At 30.8% G+C, this 20,096-nt stretch overlaps 1 protein-coding gene across 14 annotated transcripts in view; it reads right to left on the bottom strand.

Annotated features, from left to right (window-relative positions):
* Positions 1-20,096, bottom strand: part of LOC127698563 (axotactin-like) — a 128,609-nt gene that overhangs the window by 67,899 nt on the left and 40,614 nt on the right. For 8 of the 14 annotated variants that reach the window (XM_052202097.1, XM_052202074.1, XM_052202156.1 and 5 more), the window contains 2 exons: positions 16,871-16,928; positions 1,376-1,830 (listed from right to left, as the gene is read on the bottom strand). In XM_052202097.1, coding sequence (XP_052058057.1) covers positions 1,376-1,796 — 421 coding nt within the window. In that variant the 5' untranslated portion in view covers positions 1,797-1,830; positions 16,871-16,928. Of the gene's footprint in view, positions 1-1,375; positions 1,831-11,236; positions 11,401-16,870; positions 16,929-20,096 lie in introns of those variants that run through there. The other 6 variants (XM_052202081.1, XM_052202089.1, XM_052202130.1 and 3 more) reach the window with 3 other exon arrangements.

Genomic DNA, 20,096 nt, shown 5'->3' with positions numbered 1-20,096 from the left:
TCTTTATTTTGGTGACATTGGTTGGTGAGCAATAGATGTACAAGGTTTCTTGTTTGAATTGTTTCACTTTTTGTCATGCAAGGGTCTTTATAGCTTACTATACAGAATGGGTTTAGCTCTAGTTGAACTCCATATGGTTCCTTACATTCACATTCTTCAGTCTCTCGTGGATAGTTGTCTTATTGGCAATCATACCAAATCTCTTAATTTTTACATACAAACCTCAAAGATTGACAGTGTCCTTAATATATATGATTGCTGGGACATAATTGACATAAAAATATGACTCTCAAGAAACAGAAATTAAGGGGAGACTTAATACAAACAATATATTAAAAATGGTGGAGAATTGAGAACTAAGTGTACTCTACATGTTACTTGAAATACTGTATTAGTTGTAGATTCTGTAATCACCTGAGAACTAAAAACAACTAATTTTTGTGTTTAGCCGACTTTACCACCATTTATGTTTGAAATTTGAATTTTTTGCTGTTGACATTAATAAATAAATAGCTCACAAGTACTAGGTAATGTTTGATGCATTGATTATGAAATTTATGTTCGAGCACAGAATCAGAAGGTATTTTAACATGTTAATTAAAAGTTTAAAAATACAGAAATATTCATTCAAAACAGTCTCTGTATGAAGAGATCATATATCTTTTATCTCAATTGATAATTGGTGATGATGTATGATTCCTTTCAGCATGGTTAGAAATAAATTATGCAAGGAAATACAATATTTTCATTTAAATGCTAATAGCTTCATTTTTAAAATATGATCTGTTCACGTAAAAACACTTCTAGCTGAAGTTTTAACACTGGCGATCAATACATAGTGTTTTATTCGGGAATTACATAATAATTTCACACTGCTATCATATAATATGCGTAACAACTATTAACTAATTATAATATGATTCCAACAGTATGGTACATTAAAATATCATTTTCTGTGAATCAGAAATAATTTTTTTCACATATCCCTAAAAGAAAAAAATTGCCTGCCAAGATCAAAATCATGAGTATCATAAGGCCATAATAAAAAAAAGTCATCATCCCCACTTGCCTCTAATTTTTTTTAGAGCTAATAAAAAAACAATTTTGATTTCTGGCTATTTTTTTTTTATTTTTGCAGAAAGTTTTCACAAAATATGCCAAAACTACACAATAAAATTTGCCTGCCCAACTCAATTATGAAAAAAAGTTGGAATAACGTCTAGAACTAGTTTATTATGGCCTCAACAAGTTGTCAAAATTTCTGAAGGAAAGTTCAACTTTGTACAATTCGCCTCCTAATAACATTATATAAAACTGCTTTTTTTATACCTTAAATGCATACAGCAGTAATCTCAAAAATTGTACATAGACTTACCTTTTCCTATGTAAAAAGTATCTGTATTTCCATTTAATTTGTATGTAATTTTTAAAGATCCTTTATGTAATTCGCCACAAAATTCATAGGTTCCCACTGATAAATGCTTGGTTTCTTTTAATTCCTTTAGAATGTGACAAAAAATAACTGCATTTGAGTTTCTTGTCCGGAATGATAATTTGTAATCTGGATTTTGATTTGAAAATATTGCTGGATACACTGCTATATATCCTTTCCCAACAAAGGTCCATGAAGAAGGCAATATGTCTGGTGAAGATGAAACTATAGATGATACTGATGATGGTGTTGATGAAAATAATGATGATGAGCTCTGAGCTAGGCCCTTGCAACTCCAAAATAATAGAAGTATTAAACGTAATATCACATGTCCTAGGCACTTGGACAGCTGTAATTTCTTCATTTTTCTCTGTTCATTGACATCTGCCTACCTGTAACTACAAAACGTAAATGTAAATAAAACTAAAAGATACTGTAGAACAACTAATATAATACAAAAAAAATAAATCTGGTATGATTACCAACCAAAGACAAAACAGATAAGAAAGTAAATACATGTATTTATGTCTAAAGATCATTGCAGCCTTCAACAATAAGCAAGGACAAAAATTCCTCATACAACTCCAAAATAGCAAGTGGAAAACTCCAATATATGTACACCTTTTTGTGAACTTTCAAGGTCTGTAGGAGAAGTTAATTACACAATTTAGGTACAGTCTTTTGTATATTTTCCTACAACAAGACTGTTTCCTAGTCTTAGAACAATTGGAAAACTCCTCAAATAATTCCACAAAAACAGGTGCACAACTGCAATTTACCTGTGTCGATGATCTTGGTTGAAAACTGTAGCACAGATTACACAAAATAGGTACTGCTGAATTAAACTTTGATGAAAATGACTAAAATAAGGAAATGTGGTGTGATTGCCAATGAGACAACTAACTATCCACCAAATGACGTAGGTGTAAGCAACTATAGGTCATGGCACAGCCTTCAACAGTGAGCAAAACCAATACCGTATAATAAGCTATAATTTTCCCTGACTGCCCAATATCACCAACCTATAAGCCAGTTTTTGCCCTTTTTAAAACCTGGCCAAAAATATACAAAATGAAGAAAAATTGTAAAATTTAGAAAATCTTTCCTACCCTAAAAAAATTTCGATATTTCAAGTCATTATCCAGACATTTCCCTTTCTCCTTTCACTTACAGTACTTCTTTCAAACATAATTGTTAAGGTGTATGTAATTATCTTACATCATACAAAAAAATAAAACTTTTTAAAAGTATGAAAATTTAAATTCAAAAGGTTTAAATTCATTCAGTGCAGCAGCTAAATTTTTATTGATTTACATTTAAACTATTTGATTTAACTGACATTCCAGCCTATTAGTTTACAATATTACATAAGATCCATGTACAAAATGTGTGAAAATTAAAACAGAAATATGAAGTTCTTGTATATATATTCTAGCTTGCCAAGTTAAGTGCAGAAATTTTAACACACCATGCTTTTTGTATGTGTTAGCAGATATCTACATTATGTAAAGATAAAACTGTTATATCTGATTTTAAATCCACACAAAAATGAAAAAAAGAAAAGACAAAAGTAAGAAAAAACAGAAAATGAGATAAGGCTTAGCTTAATCAATCAAAATTTGTACTTTTAAATTGCACTTCTAATTTCATATACAAAATGTAGGTCAAGCTTTGGACTTTCATAGTACATACATAGTTTCAGATGTATCCACTATCATGAAATATCGTTTTTTTTCATATAGTAGAATTTTTTTGAAGTCAAAATTAAATTAAATTGATGAATGAACAAATTAAAATAACATTTCCATTTATGAATGGAAAAAATGAAAATGAAAAATAGTTGACGTTATACAACCAAACCCTAAAACAAGATGATCAGTTAACCTAACTTCACTAAAAATTACAAACATCATGAGGGACAATAATAATGAAACACATTAAGTTTAATTTTCTTGTCAACAAGTCACTATCCTAAAGAACTGTAAAATTAGAATTGCTTGTTATGGTATGTAATTGACAGGAAACGGGAGTTATCTGCCCTTTATTATATCAAATGATATAATGATGATTAACATTAATTGACAATGATAACTGTTTATCATTCTTCATCTCCTGGCACTTGTCTGAGTCCACTCTTTCATTGTGTTTACACTATATAATAAGGTGAAGGTAACTGACACATAACTAATGATAGATCACAAAGTGCAAAAATGTATACAACAGAATCTTCCATGTTAGTAACAATAGATATGAATAACATGAGATGTGAGGTATACTTAAATGTTTGTGAGTTTGTATGTGTTTAATGCCACTTTTAAAGCTACATCCGCTATATCATAGCGGCCAGTTTTTGTTGGTGGAGGAAACAAATCATGCCACAAGTGGGGTTCAAACTCCTCACTTTAGAGTTGACAGCCTAGTGATCACTATAGATAAATTATTCAGACCAATCAGTCACTTTCAATGAAAGAGTAACCTAACAACCCAAGAAAAGAAATCTAGAAGTCCCCCATTTGGGTATTCAACAGTAAACATGTCTACCTGGTATGCCAATCTCTAAATACCCTTAAGTTTAGACAAGTCATATATAACAGATCTGTCATCAACACAAAATTCTTAAAAGAACAAAAAATACTTAGGACAACCCACTGATATGTTATCTCATGAATACATTCAAGTCATCAACACAAAATTCTTAAAAGAACAAAAAATACTTAGGACAATCCACTGATATGTTATCTCATGAATACATTCAAGTCATCAACACAAAATTCTTAAAAGAACAAAAAATACTTAGGACAACCCACTGATATGTTATCTCATGAATACATTCAATGTGTTACAGAAGAATAATCATGTTGCTGTGATAAAACAGGATCTCATTCTCAGAGAAGTTCGTTGTTGGGACTAAATGCTATCTTTATGCCATGAAAGATGCATGAATAGATTGGGTGAAAAGGCAAACCATGTACAATGATGAAATGATTAAACATCATTTTTACAAGTGTCAGGGTTGTGTAATCAACTATTCTATAATGGCAATAGAATTAGTACCAATGTAAAAAAAATTGTGAAAATAAATCTGATGGTAAGCTGGATGACCATGCAAAGTTGTGAATGTTTTTATCAATATTTATCCAATTGAACTTAAAATGAAGGGTATCACATATACAGTAAAGTCTGCTTCATAACTAGACTTACATCTAGAAATTAACAATGAGGGTTGGTTGAGACTTAAACTTTATGAAAAAAAAATTATTTCAATTTTCGCATTATGAACTAATTTTTCCTGTGTCATTCAAGCAGTGCCTCCATATGGAGTATATATCATCAAGTTAATATTCACCCAGGACTTGCAGTTTTATCCTGAATTCTTTGATAAGGGGTTGCTGCTTAAAAGCTATTGAACATAGGGTACCTAATGGTATAACGAAAATCATCCATTTGAAAGTTTTACAGATGCTATCATGATTTGATTGACTGTTATATAATATTTGTGTCATAGATGATCTTGGATATGTTCCCGTTGTAGTAGTCAACATCTAGGTTGTTACATCACTTGAATGTGATATTTTACCATTTTTTTTGTATTGGCTATAAACAACACAATGGGTGCCACTAGTGGAGAAGAAACTGCTTACTCCTCTGGAGTCCATCAATTCACCTCTTTGATTCGGTAGGGTCTTTATTTATTGTGTACCATTTTGTTAACAGTTGATTGTCTCTTTGTCCTTTATCTTTTTGGTCATAGTATTGTCTGTTTTTCTTGCACTTATAAAATAGAGGTAAAAGATACCAAAGGGACATTCAAACTCATATAATATCTTCATAAATTGATAAATTGCTCCTATCTTCACCTTTTTCCAAAATTTCAATGTAATATATAGAACATTAAAATAAATGTTTGATTCCAAAAACTGAAGAATGAATCACTACTATTAGAGACACATTGACCCCAAATCATTATGTCCTTAATAGTAGAGTCATTTGAATCAAGCTATTTCGCCTCAGCAATGCTGACTCCAATATTTAACCATTGTTTAATTATCAATTGATTAGAATGACCAGTTCTATACAATTATGTATGGTTTATGCATTAAATGAAGCAAAACTAATAAAGTAGGCAGCAAAAAGATACCTGATAGCAGGATAATATATATCTAAAGCTACAAAATATTGTGGTTATTGAAGACAACTTTCTATCCTACCTAAATGTAAATTATGAATGTTTGTACATGAATGCTGCAATCTTGAACAAACACACCAGAACTGGCACTTAGTGATGTAATCCTTTTCTTTTTCAAAAAATAAATAAAATCAATTCCAAAGTAAACAGTGCTCTTCTGTATAACAGCATAAATTGTAGAAAATAACACTGAAAATGGGATCTTAAACAAGTTATCTGCATCAATGTATTCTGTCTGGAGACAAGATTATGTTTTGTGAAAACTGATCTCCTAGATGATTTAAAAGACAAGCGATCTGCCTAATTTTCCTGTTCAAGATCTCAGCAAACTTTTTAATAGTTATCGAGCATTATTAAATCCTAGGTTATTTCAGTATAGATTGATCTGTCAGGCCTACTGAACAAAACATTGTTAGTATTAGATCAACATGCCATTTCAGTTTACAGTAACTCCTGTACTTCTATTACTGTCTTTATTTCCTGACAATTATTGCACATTTTTGCTAAAAATAATAACAGTAGCTCAAGTTGCTGAACAACTGTTAGAAATGTTAACAAGTCTCTGTTGTAGCTTATGTTTCAGATAAGACACACTACTTGTAACTAAAAAAAGGTTCCTAAACAAATTCTTCAAAACTATTATGCATTAATGATCAAAATCCATTCATTTTCGAATAAGAATTTTTAAATGATATCGTTTTTAAGATTTAACAATGCAACTTAAATGAAGATATTTTCTTGACTGGTTTATATAAGCATGCCTTTCCTTTTTTCCTTTATTTCATAACCAGGCACGGATTCAGACAGGGACGACCCCAGCGGGCAACCCCTCTAAAAAAGAAAAAAAGTGTAATTTATAGATAAAATTACAGCCAATTTTTTGTCAACATATGGTCCTTTAACTTCTAATTCTAAGGATATTGAAAAAAAATTTAACATAAAGAATTTACAAATTACATCATTTATAACCTAAAAGAATTTGATCAAATGCAGAATGAGAATGATGAAGTGAAAACTAACCTTTCTCATGTATGTATGTTGTCCTTTATGTATTTTTACAATCTGAAATCCAATCTGTGCTGTATATATAATGCTATTTGTACATGCAATTTAAGAAAACTATGATCTCAACAGATAGGAAATGAATTACAAGATCAATGTTCCTCTAAATGTCAAAAAGACGTAATACAAAATGATAAATCTTCTCTCTTGTTAAATACACCTTAAGATTTTTTATTGTGATAGTCAATTTTTTCGTCATTGATAATGAAATTTATGATAGGTTTACACCTGTTTTATTATATAATTGATAGATATTTTGTGTAAAAGGGAATACTGAATTGAGCATGATTAATTTTCTTGCAGTTTTACAGCCTGATGTAAGATATGAGAAGGAAAATTTTTAATTCTTTTTAGATATTCACAATCCTCAGAGAGGGACTACACTAATCAAGTACAGATTTACACAGAAAACATATTGCAATGGGACACGATTCTTCTGTCTCAGAGTCTGATTTATCAAGATCAGCATTTCACAATTAGCTTGACAAAAATGAGATCTGAGTTCAAGGCTTGGTAAAAATGGAAAGTCCTAAACCACAACAAGTCTAGACATGTTGTGTATTAATTTAACAGAAACTAACAAAGTCCTGCTATCAACACAAAATTCTTTAACCCTTTGACCCCACTAGGGACATATACGTCCCTTTTTAGAATACAGCAAAAACATTTTCCAAACAAATTAATGCATTTATTATTGCGATTTTTGAAGAATGGACAAAAATGCGAGATTAATTATTGCGATATCAGAAAAATGTGCATTGAGATATATGGATCAAATATCAGGATGCGAGTTCTTATTATTGCGATGCTCACTCAGTCGAATTATTCGCATTAATAAAAACCTCGTAATAATTTCTGAATTTACAGTTATTAGACACTTTTATACTTGAAAACTAATTATAAAACATATATTCTAGGATGCTTGAAATTCAAACAAATAAAGGTTATAACATCATAATGGAGTCAGAAAATGCAGTTTGAAGAGGTTTTTTAAAATCCTATTTGCACAACATAAAAGATAAATTCTGCTAAAGAACACATAGTTCATTTTAAAAACGTTGCAGTCAAAGATGAATAGACTAAGACAATAATGGATTAGGTATCTGACTTGGGTGTGGTTGGATTATAGTAAAGAATCATTCCACCCTTCTGTCTTAAGATTGACTAGTATATAGATCTATTAACTAACAACCTGATCCTTAACTGTTTTGATGTATAATGTACACAAGCACTTCATCTTTCAGTCTGACATTAAATGTCACTATAATGAATATCAGCTTTTACCATAAAACTGATGACAAAATACATCTTATCAATCCTTTTAAGGTGTTTCACAATATTACCTAACTAATCAATATTAAATCAGGAAGTGTTACCAAGGAAACTTGTTTACAAAAACAAACCAATTTAATTGCATTACTTAGCTAAAATGTTTACCTTCATTCTGAATACACAGAAGCAAATAGAATTTAGCTTATTCATTGCTTCCAGGCTTTTTGACATGTCCATGGTCAATTTCAGTTTTGTCTGTTTTAAAAAGAGGCGGAAGGTACAAAAGGAAGAATCAGACTTCATAGGTGGAAGAGAGACTGACTAATTAATGACTAAAAAGAAAATCTGTTTAAAGACAATCAAAAGTCTACAAAATACTACATAAAAAGACTGAGCATCATGAACCCATGCAACCAAAAACCAGGGGTATTCTCAGGTGTTGCAGAAGGGTTAGCAGATCCTGTTTCACATTTTAAACCTGCTACTCTAATTTTTTTTTGGTTGATTGACTGCCAACATATATATCACTCTAAGAATTGAGAAAAATTTGATTGAATAAACAATTTCAACAAAAATGTACAGATTCTTTTGATATACTGTCTTCAATCACGGCTTTGAAGAATATAAGAGTAGTACTTGAACACTACATTAAATGCATTATTCCAACATTTGCTGTTTTGAAGTCATCATTGTTTTCAATTATTATACAAAATGGCCCAGATGAGTAAAACAGAATGAAGTGCATAATGTTTACTAGTCCACCACAAGCATTATTTAAAAACTATTTCCAAAGGATCCAATCTCATTTAAATAGGACTGTTTGAATAAATGATTTTCTCCTAAATGTTGTAAGAACATACAACTTTCTACTGAACAGTAAAGGGCTACATCTGCATAATATGATTAAACTACATTTGGTGTAAAGGATGATTTCAAAGTGTGTATGTCCACCTAACAGGATTCATCTGACCTTGACTTCATTTTCATTGTTCACAAAGAAAAGTTACAGGAGTGTATTACAATAAGACATAAACACAGTGTTTTGTCTGACACAGTTATCTACAATGAGAAATGGTAAGAACTAAGTCAAATATGATTGAAAAATACCCCTTTGAGACCCTGACATCTCTGAAAAGTCAAGAGTATAGAATTGTCAATGTATGACTCTTTTTTCAAGGAATTTAATAAAAAAAAAAACACTGCATGCATTCAAATTCAAATAAAAATTTTCAAAAGTTCTATCCCTTTTAGTCCTTTGACCCTCTAATGTAAGAAATCTTAAAAGTTTGATCTAACTATGACAGAAAAATGATGAAGAGAACTTTGTATGGAAACTAATCAAAATCAGATTTCAAATGATATAAAAAGAAATTAGCAGTTTAAAATCATTTTGGTCCATTTGTATTTTGGAAACAATCATTACTACCCTCTTCAATAAACTTTATAAGAAAATTCACCAAAAATAAACTAGAGGCTCTAAAGAGTCTGTGTCGCTCACCTTGATCTATGTGCATATTCAACAAAGGACAATCTCCAACATTGTAGACGAGAATAGAATTCATGACAAAAATCTCTTTTGTTTATCTTGTATTGCTGATCATTTAGTCTGTTTAGTTCCTCTCTATCTTCTTTAGTTTATGCTCAAAACACAAAACGGTAAAAAAAATCCTCATTTATTTCGTCTTGCTGATCATTCTTGCAATTTAAAGTTTTTCTTTATTTATTATAGTTTTCAAGATAATAGACAAATATGAAAAAATTGTCATTTAAGGGTAATAACTCCTATAAAAGTTGTCTGACAGTTTTGACGTATTTGGACAATTGGTAAAGCTCAACATTCTGAACATTTTTGCTACTGTCAGATTTTCTCTATTCATAACGGTTTTCAAAATAATAGACAAAACTTGCATTTTACCCAATGTTCTATTTTAAGCCTTGTCTGCCATCTTGGTTGGCAGGCGGGGTCACAGTACACATTTTTTAAACTAGATACCCCAATAATGATTGTGGCCAAGTTTGGTCAAATTTGGCCCAGTAGTTTCAGAGAAGATTTTTGTAAAAGTTAGAAGACAATGGAAAATCGTCATTAAAGGGCAATAACTCCACTAAGGAGTTGTCAGACGATTTCCTCCATTCCTGTCTTAATTGTAGATCTTGTCTTGCTGATCATTTTTGCCGAATTAAGTTTCTATCTATCTATCATTATTTTGAAGATATAAGGCAAAAACGCATAAAATTGGTAAAAATCATCATCAAAGGACAATAACTCTAATAAGGAGTCGACTGACAATTTCGACCATGTTGACTTATTTGTAGAACTTGTCTTGCTGATCCATCTTGCAATATAAAGTTTCTATTTATCTATTATTGTTTTCAAGATAGTAGGCAAAATGAAAAAAAAATTGTAAAATTTGTCATTTAAGGGCAATAACTCCTATAAGAAGTCGTCTGACAGTTTTGACGTATACAGACAATTGGTAGTGCTCAACATTCTGAATATTTTTGCTACAGTCAGATTTTCTTTATTCATAACGGTTTTCAAAATAATAGACAAAATGCCCCTATGTTCTATTTTTAGCCATGTAGGCCATTTTGGTTGGCAGACGGGGTCATCAGACACATTTCTTAAACTAGATACCCAAATGACGATTGTGGCCAAGTTTGATTAAATTTGACCCAGTAGTTTCAGAGGAGAAGATTTTTGTAAAAGTTAATGGACGACGGACGATGATGACGACTGAAGGCGACAACAACGGACGACGGACGCCAAGTGATGAAAAAAGCTCACTTAGCCTATTGGGCCAGGTGAGCTAAAAAGAAAAGGATCAAAATTGGAAGAAAAAAAAAACATTCCACATCACAAGGAGTAGCAAAATATGAGCTCATTTTGCAAATTGTTTTAAGACAGCCATAACCCTCATTTGCAATTTAAAACCTTTTATAACAATGCAATCTCAAGGACCATTGTGTTTAAATTTTAGGAGGCTCAGTTAACTAGTTATTCAAAAGTATCCATTGTGTATACAGAAGGATGGCAAAGATGATCACAGCATCATACCATTATGCAACCCCAACCCATCCCAAATTGTGGCTGTACAAAATTAAACTTAAATCCATTATTCATATTAGGAAAAAATAATTTTCAATGTGCATCAATTTGTTCAAAAGGACTGATTCTTTATCAATCAAATATAAAATATGTATTAAAATTTTTTTTTTTAAATGGTTATATATTTCAAGCCATTAAATCTTGTCTTTAACAAATCAAACTCTAAAAAATTTACCTTTCTGTTGAATAACAAAAACCATTTTTAGTCCTAGAATCAACAAATGTCTGATTTCAACAGTTGTTTGACAAAACTTTTCGCATGAATTGGTCCTATTAGGAAATTAAATTCTCTCTATATCTTATAGCATCTGCCTTCTAGCAAATTGCAAGATAAATGACACTGTTCAGCGACCAAATACACAACAAAGCAATTATATAACCAAACACTTGTTATTGATTCTATGGTAATAGTGCACATTGTTTTTTTTCAAGTGAGTTTTCAAAGATAGCCGAGGGAATCATGAAAAAATCAATCACATTTGTAAAGAACAATTGAATTGAAAATAATCTCATGTCCGCGATATCTTTGGTGCCAAACATGACATTGAATATATTCATGGGACTGTTTTATTTATTACCTTAATAGAAACAAGCCTAGATTTGAAATTAGCTGGATTGTGATTTGTCAACAAGAATGTCAGACAGTCAGATTCTGCAACTTCAGCAAGAATAGAATTAACTATATAAATCTTACATTGTCTCCTATTTCTAAGCATTCTGGGTTTTGCATGTTTTGAAATGTAATCATATTGAATTACCATGTTGAGGGAGATTTCTGAGCATAAAGAGATCTATTGAAAAATATTTAAAATCTTTTGACTTAAAATTTGCACTAAATATCCATTTTAACAAGTAAAATATGTTCCCAAAATTGTTTTTATTCACAAATAAGGATAAAAAAAGTGGACAATAAAAAAAAACACTTTTCAGTTTTCTTAATGACTCAGAAAATACATTTTCCAATAAAACTGATGGTCACTATGTTATTACACCAAGAAATAATAATCACATTTATGAATTAATTTGTGAAAAATGGCTATATTTTATTATTCACACTTTAGAAGAGCACATTCACAGCTTATAATGATAGAAAATAGAAATAATAGTCCTAAGGTACTCAAAATGATCAAGAAATGTGTGAATAACATATAAAACCTTTACAACTGTCAGTTTCTATTCAATAAGGGACAACTTTTATGAATGGTTTTAAAAGGATAATGTATTTGTGGAGTACTTATTGAACACAAAATATGTCCCAATAACAACGGTAGAACTTTTAAAATCATGTGTCATTAATACAAATCTTGACAGAGGTCCTTGAATTGAAGATAATCTATCTTCTTAAACAGGAAAGTAGCATATTGAACAATGGTATAAACATACAGAGTCAACTGCAGTTCACATATTTTCAATTGCAGTGATCCTCACTATATATTGGAACTTTAGTTTTGTTTTTATTGGAAAAGATTAACAGTTTCAGTACACAAACAACAAAAACCCCAATCCTATTAGAATTTTATCTCTAAAATCTCCAGTGATCAAAACCATGCACTTGCCATTTACATTTTGGATTTTATTGAAAGCGGCATTGATCAATATATAATACATTCATATAATATAAATAAAAACTTGTTAACACATGTATGGTTCTAGTTGTAAAACATGTGTTTACACTGCTGCTATGTCTGTGGTGACTGAGAAACAATGTAATATAAAATAGCCATTTCAAGCAAAATACTATTTCAATTTTTTTATTTTTTTTTTTTCAAAATAGGCATTGATTGGTACTCAATTATCTAGAAATATACATAAAATAAAGAAAAAAAAACTGTATACATTATAAAAAGAATCAGTTAAAATTAATTAAATTTTTTTTATAATTAAAAATGCTCCGCTGGGCGCAGCTTGATACGACTGCAGAGGTCGAACCCTGAACTGTTGGGGCAAGTATGGACACAACATTCAAGCTTGATACAGCACTGAATTTGGATTGTGATTAAATATTTGACACAGCATAGGTTTCTGACACAGAATGAATGTGGTCTAAGAACTTAAATATTAACTATATAAATCTTACATTGTCTCCTATTTCTAAGCATTCTGGGTTTTGCATGTTTTGAAATGTAATCATATTGAATTACCATGTTGAGGGAGATTTCTGAGCATAAAGAGATCTATTGAAAAATATTTAAAATCTTTTGACTTAAAATTTGCACTAAATATCCATTTCAACAAGTAAAATATGTTCCCAAAATTGTTTTTATTCACAAATAAGGATAAAAAGAGTGGACAATAAAAAAAAAACACTTTTCAGTTTTCTTAATGACTCAGAAAATACATTTTCCAATAAAACTGATGGTCACTATGTTATTATACCAAGAAATAATAATCACATTTAAGAATTAATTTGTGATAAATGGCTATATTTAATTATTCACACTTTAGAAGAGCACATTCACAGCTTATAATGATAGAAAATAGAAATAATAGTCCTAAGGTACTCAAAATGATCAAGAAATGTGTGAATAACATATAAAACCTTTACAACTGTCAGTTTCTATTCAATAAGGGACAACTTTTATGAATGGTTTTAAAAGGATAATGTATTTGTGGAGTACTTATTGAACACAAAATATGTCCCAATAACAACGGTAGAACTTTTAAAATCCTGTGTCATTAATACAAATCTTGACAGAGGTCCTTGAATTGAAGATAATCTATCTTCTTAAACAGGAAAGTAGCATATTGAACAATGGTATAAACATACAGAGTCAACTGCAGTTCACATATTTTCAATTGCAGTGATCCTCACTATATATTGGAACTTTAGTTTTGTTTTTATTGGAAAAGATTAACAGTTTCAGTAAACAAACAACAAACCCCCAAATCCTATTAGAATTTTATCTCTAAAATCTCAAACGATCAAAGCCATGCACTTGCCATTTACATTTTGGATTTTATTGAAAGCGGCATTGATCAATATATAATACATTCATATAATATAAATAAAAACTTGTTAACACATGTATGGTTCTAGTTGTAAAACATGTGTTTACACTGCTGCTATGTCTGTGGTGACTGAGAAACAATGTAATATAAAATAGCCTTTTCAAGCAAAATACTATTTTATCATTTTTTTTTTTTTTTTTCAAAATAGGCATTGATTGGTACTCAATTATCTAGAAATATACATAAAATAAAGGAGAAAAAAACTGTATACATTATAAAAAGAATCAGTTAAAATTAATTAAATTTAGTTTAAAAAAAAAAGGTAAAAAAAATTAATATTCTCCAAAAACAAGTAGAAGTATTCCTGGTAAGATAAATAAAAAATATGCCAGTTATCTTTGAGGGTTCAGTGTTATATATGTTAGTATGTAACAAAAAAATTATCACTCAACTGGACCTCTAGTTAATGTGCTATTGCTCACTAATGACATCCTGTTTTTAGAATTCGGTAAACAGGAAGTTGAAGAGAAAAGATTCTGAAAACGCATTAAACGGTAAAGCATGTTCACACCAAGCCAGATAACAAATTTCAGGAAGCTCTTATCTGTAGTTCCCTAGATAATTGGAACGAAAATGTCATACATTGACTGTATGTTTTAGAATATATAAGTATTTGGTAAACTGGAAGTTGATGAACAATTAATCTGAAACCGTGTCACATAGTATTGCATGCTGACATGAAGCCTGATAACAAATCTCAGAAAGCCATTATTTGTAGTTTTCTAGTAAAATTTTACCGAAATTTCATACATGTCCATAATGTTTTTAAAACATATAAGTATTTTGTAAACAGGAGGTTGATCAATAATGAATCTGAAACCATGTCACACAGTATAGCATGCTGACATTAAGTCTGAGAACATATTTCAGGAAAGCTTTTAGTTGTAGTTCCCCTGAAAAATTCGACAAAAAGTTCATACATGTTCATTATGTTTCGAATATATAGGTATTTGGTAACAGGAAGTTGATTAACCATCTGAAACTGCTTACACAGTATAGCATCTTCTCGTGAAGCCTGATAAAAGATTTCAGGAAACTGATTCTTAGTTCCTGAGAAAAATGCAACTGACGACAGACAAGGGTAAAACAGTATACCAAAAAACAGTATTACCCCCCCTCTCCCCCCTTTCCTTCGGAGGGTATGCAAAATATACAGGCTTCTACTCTGATTTAGATGGTAACTGTTCTATTTTATTTCTTCATTCCAAACTTATTCAGATAGCAGGGTCGACACATACCAGATCATGTAGATACTATGTTGTTTTTGGTTGAAATTGGTGAAAATCCAAATATCAATTTGTTGTTGTCTTGTATAGTTTTTAATAAGGATGAGTTTTATCTCACACAGATTTTGTATTGATCAGTGTTGTTAGTTTGTATTTCTTTCTCAGTAAAAACATGTCATTCTTGTTTTGTTCTTTTCATTTCTGAAATTCCTTTTAAGGATAATTCTTTGTAAATCTTTTCAATGTCTTCAAATCAACCACTAGTCTCAAGCATAAAACAGGATTAAATTCACCTACAAGTGCTTAAAAATAACATTAAACTGTATATATATCACCTACAGGTAAGAAAGGGATATTATCTTAATAATTGTATTATTTCGCTTATCAAAACATCACATAAAATTTAATCTGATAAACCTTAAACATCAAATACAGGAATGAAAATCCTGCGGACAATTAAAAATATATTTTGAATTTAATAAAAATATTTAAACTATAAAATTTAATGGACATCTCTAATCTTGTTTACATAATTTCTTTGAAGCTTTATTTTGGTGAAAATAATCTTTGAAGGTTTGCCAGTTTATCACAATTGTATGTTTGACTTGTAAAGTATAAATATAAATAAAACTTCACCTGACTTCTAACCCAAAAAAATTCTTGAAGGTAAATGACATTTCATCTATAAGATGTTAAATACACCTACGTAAGACTGGCCTTAATTGCATGAATACATCCTTTAAGTGATCCAGAGAAAATTGAATCATTATCATTTTGAATAAAAAAAAAGTTTTGAAAAAGTGTCCTTGAATACGGAATTTTAAAAGTTAATAAGCATTTTTGGTAGCGCATAAAATATAGCATATAAAATAGAAATTTTGTTTATTTAACTCAATACAATGGAGAAAAAAAAAGAATTTTAACATCGAAACAATTACTATATATGCAAACACACAACACACTGACCATATGAAATAGCCTTTTCCCTATTTTCGATATAGGCTATTGATCTGGATATCATGAAATACTTGCCACTGGTCATGTTAAACCATCAATCAACCTTTACCTATGATGAGATGCTGGGAAGTTAGCATGTATGAAAGTTTACGCTGCTTGCCTGAACAAAATTAATAAAGTTTGATACTGCAATTAAAATTACGAATGGAAAAGGGGAATGTGTCAAAGAGACAAAAACCAGACCAAAGAGCAGAAAACAGCCCAAAGCCACCAATGGGTCTTCAACACAGCAAGAAAATACCGCACCCAAAGGTGGGCTTCAGCTAGCCCCTAAACAAAAATGTATACTAGTTCAGCAAAAAAGAGCGTCGCACTAAACTGTGAAACAAATAAATTATTAAAATTAACCAAAATTAAAATCAACATACAAGACTAACAAAGGCTAGAGGTTCCTGACTTGGGACAGTTGCAAAAATGCGGCTGGGTTCAACATGTTTTGTGAGATCACTTGCCAGCATAAAATTAAAAGCAGTATAGTAGTCATTAATGTCTTATACAAGATCATCTGAATTATGTCAAATCTATAATGCACTACAAGAATAAGCCACGTTACTTACAGTCACTCAAACTTCTTGTCATATCAGCACATACAGATGATAAAAAATCTTCTCTTATCTGAAAAATAAATTAAAAAAATGTTCCAAGAAAACCAAGTTGTTTTGGTGTATGACTTCCATATGCAGAATTAATAAACATTACTTGAAGCAGTCAACTCTGGTTTACAATGTCTTTCTCTCCCCCTTTCTCTTTTAATGTCCTTTTCTCATTTTTTTTTTTAATTTGTTCATATTGATTAGTTCCAGGCTCAATGTAAATATTCCGTATTTCTTGGAAACAACTATTAAAATGTGAAGATAGGTTTGGAATATTTGATGCATGAATATCTAGCTTTTTAGATTTAAGGGCAGATGACTGAACTAGCTTAACATTTAGAGACCACCTCTGAGTGTTCTAGGATCACAGAAAACTGAAATTTTGTCACCATTTGTGTGCATTTAACAAGTTGTCATAAGTGACTTCTCATTTGTTCACTATTCACATGTGATATTTGTCAGCTCCTGCAAATGTCATAAACGGACACATTACAGAAGTATGGTGATGAATTCTAGTGTTGAGAATCAATAATTTAGCAGGGAACAATTGACTGGGTTAAAGGTGGAGTTGATCCAACATTGATTAATTCGGTGATTGACATGAGTACAATTAGCCTAGAATTACAGCAAGGGATACGACAATTGGTAATCATTATTTTAAATTTTAAAAATCAATTTAACAAATAGAAGTTTAAAATTGTATAATGGGCACCGTGTGTCAACACAGACATTTTATTATCTTTCTATTTAACATAGCTTGACCCTGAACAGATCTAGATTGGTTTGTTCAGCGGGATCTGTCTTAATTGTGGCCCTGCTTTCAATTGCCACTTTCTAACAACTCCTGATTATATCACTGAGATTATGGTCTTAAAAACTTAATTAAACTCCATTTAAACTGATATAGGTGTTGCAAGTCACAAAATTTTAAAAGCAAAATTACTATATTCTAGATGGACCAAACAACTTTTAATAACAGAGTGAAATGGCCCTGGAAAAAAGGGAATTCCACGTCTTATTTTATTCTTTTGTGATGTTTCATAATAATTTTCAAAAGAAGGGAATTCCAATACCGTCAATGGTTTAAACCTCAAGCTGGCTTTACCAAAATGTATTTTCTAGGTACCAAAATTAAAATGAAGGAATATTCATTAAAATTCAGTCAGACAACAACCCAATACAAGATAAGTTTTCATTTTAAATATTAGATACACCTTGAGGGCATATTTAGCCCAAATGGGTGTATCTAATTTACACCAAGATATTATTGTCAATGCAGAATGAAAGTTTTCAATAATTTAGGGGGTTCTTTCAGTGATTTGACCATATATTATTGTAAAGCATGATAAATGCAGGGTATCCAATTTCATTTAACGACATCTTGGTGTAAATCTATTCACAGACTGCAGGATACTGTCTTTAAAACTATCTTATCATCAGAGATTAGTAATTTTCAAAAGTCTAAGTATACCAATATAAATATTTAACTCTTATTGATAAAGGTTCTGCATAACATGGGTTTATAAGCAACCAAAATAAATATATATATATATATATATAAAGTGCCTAGAAAATCAACCTAACGATGTTAGAGTAGATCTGTTTCTTTTACTTCCTCCCCGAGCAGGGCTGGAACCTGTACTTTTTATTTCTAACTTCTACAACAACACTGCCTAGCATTGCGCAGACACCTTATCCCCTCCTCTAACTATAGCTGATCAGCTTTGGTTTCGGGAGGTGTTACCTTCTCGTAGGAATTAAACAAGGATATCTGATACAATATATATGTAGGACTCTAAAGTGCGATGGTACTCTAAAGTGCGATGGTCACGCTAAAGTGTGATGGTCTACGCTAAAGTACGATGGTGAATCACGCTAAAGTGCGATGGTTGTTTGTTTGCTAAAGTATGATGGTATGTCACGCTAAAGTGCGATGGATCAATAGGATAAGGTTCGAGGGTTTAAAACGTTAAAGTACATGGATGTTAAAAAATAGTTTTTTTTCACAGGTATAACATATGTGACAGGCTTTAATTTATAATTTACCGGTAAGCTGAAGTGATTGTTTCTAAATTTAGAAGACCGACTACGTAATAATTGCTAAAAAGGTAATTTAGGTGTCACAAAACACTATATTTCCTGTAAATGATTTTTTAACAATTCGGGCGTATTAAACATGTTAAATACTTGGATAATTGGTGTAGGTTGCCGTTCACACAGTCTATCAATAATCTGAACACCTCCCCTTACAGTTGTCTTTGTAAATTACAAATACAAAATTCGATCATTGTCGGAATATCAGTAACATTTATTTGATTAAGCTTTAATTTGAATGCGAGCAAAAGGCGAAATTCGCCGAGCTTTCTCCTTTTTTGTAGCGAATACACATACATGTTATATTTTCCTACAATGTACAAACTATGTTTTAGACGACAGTTTATAATTTACGCTTGAAAACATGTACCTTTATTTTACCGATGTAACTTTTCAATAAAATCGATAATATTTTAACGGGGACTGCAAAGTAAACTGCAACGTAAACAATGATTTTATCAAATGTATCCGTTCACTTCCAATAGAAGCAGGATACAGGATACCTATGCGTATACTATTTTGTATCTATATAGTAAAATTGTCAACTGCAGGACACAAGTCCTTCTTCCAGCACCCGAAAAAAACAACACACATTTGTTTCAGCCGACAAAGCACGGTTAGGTCTGAAATTAAGTCATGGACATTTGATTTAAAAGTTGTTAATCAAATATTCTAAATTTATCTTCCGGCATATTCATTTTTGGTTTGTATAAACGCATTTGTTTCAGCCGACAAAGCACGGTTAGGTCTGAAATTAAGTCATGGACATTTGATTTAAAAGTTGTTAATCAAATATTCTAAATTTATCTTCCGGCATATTCATTTTTGGTTTGTATAAACGACCTGTTAACGTCATAATCCAACTACGTTTCTTACGTCTATACTTTTGCGGACCATCGGACTTTAGCATTTGTACAATCTTCATGATGATAAATGAATTAAAATTTCTTGTCGCTAGCAAAGCAAGAACTTACTGTATATCTATATAAGGATATTTATCCAAAGTCATTTATTCACACCGTAATAAGGCAACAAAGGAATTGGTCAAGAATTTATCCTAAAACTCCTTTCTCCAAATAATCACAAATAATCCGAG

Source organism: Mytilus californianus, unplaced genomic scaffold (assembly GCF_021869535.1).
Source record: "Mytilus californianus isolate M0D057914Y unplaced genomic scaffold, xbMytCali1.0.p SCAF_1, whole genome shotgun sequence".
Classification (NCBI taxonomy): Eukaryota; Metazoa; Mollusca; class Bivalvia; order Mytilida; family Mytilidae; genus Mytilus; species Mytilus californianus.
This window is presented reverse-complemented; position numbering and strand designations above follow the sequence as displayed.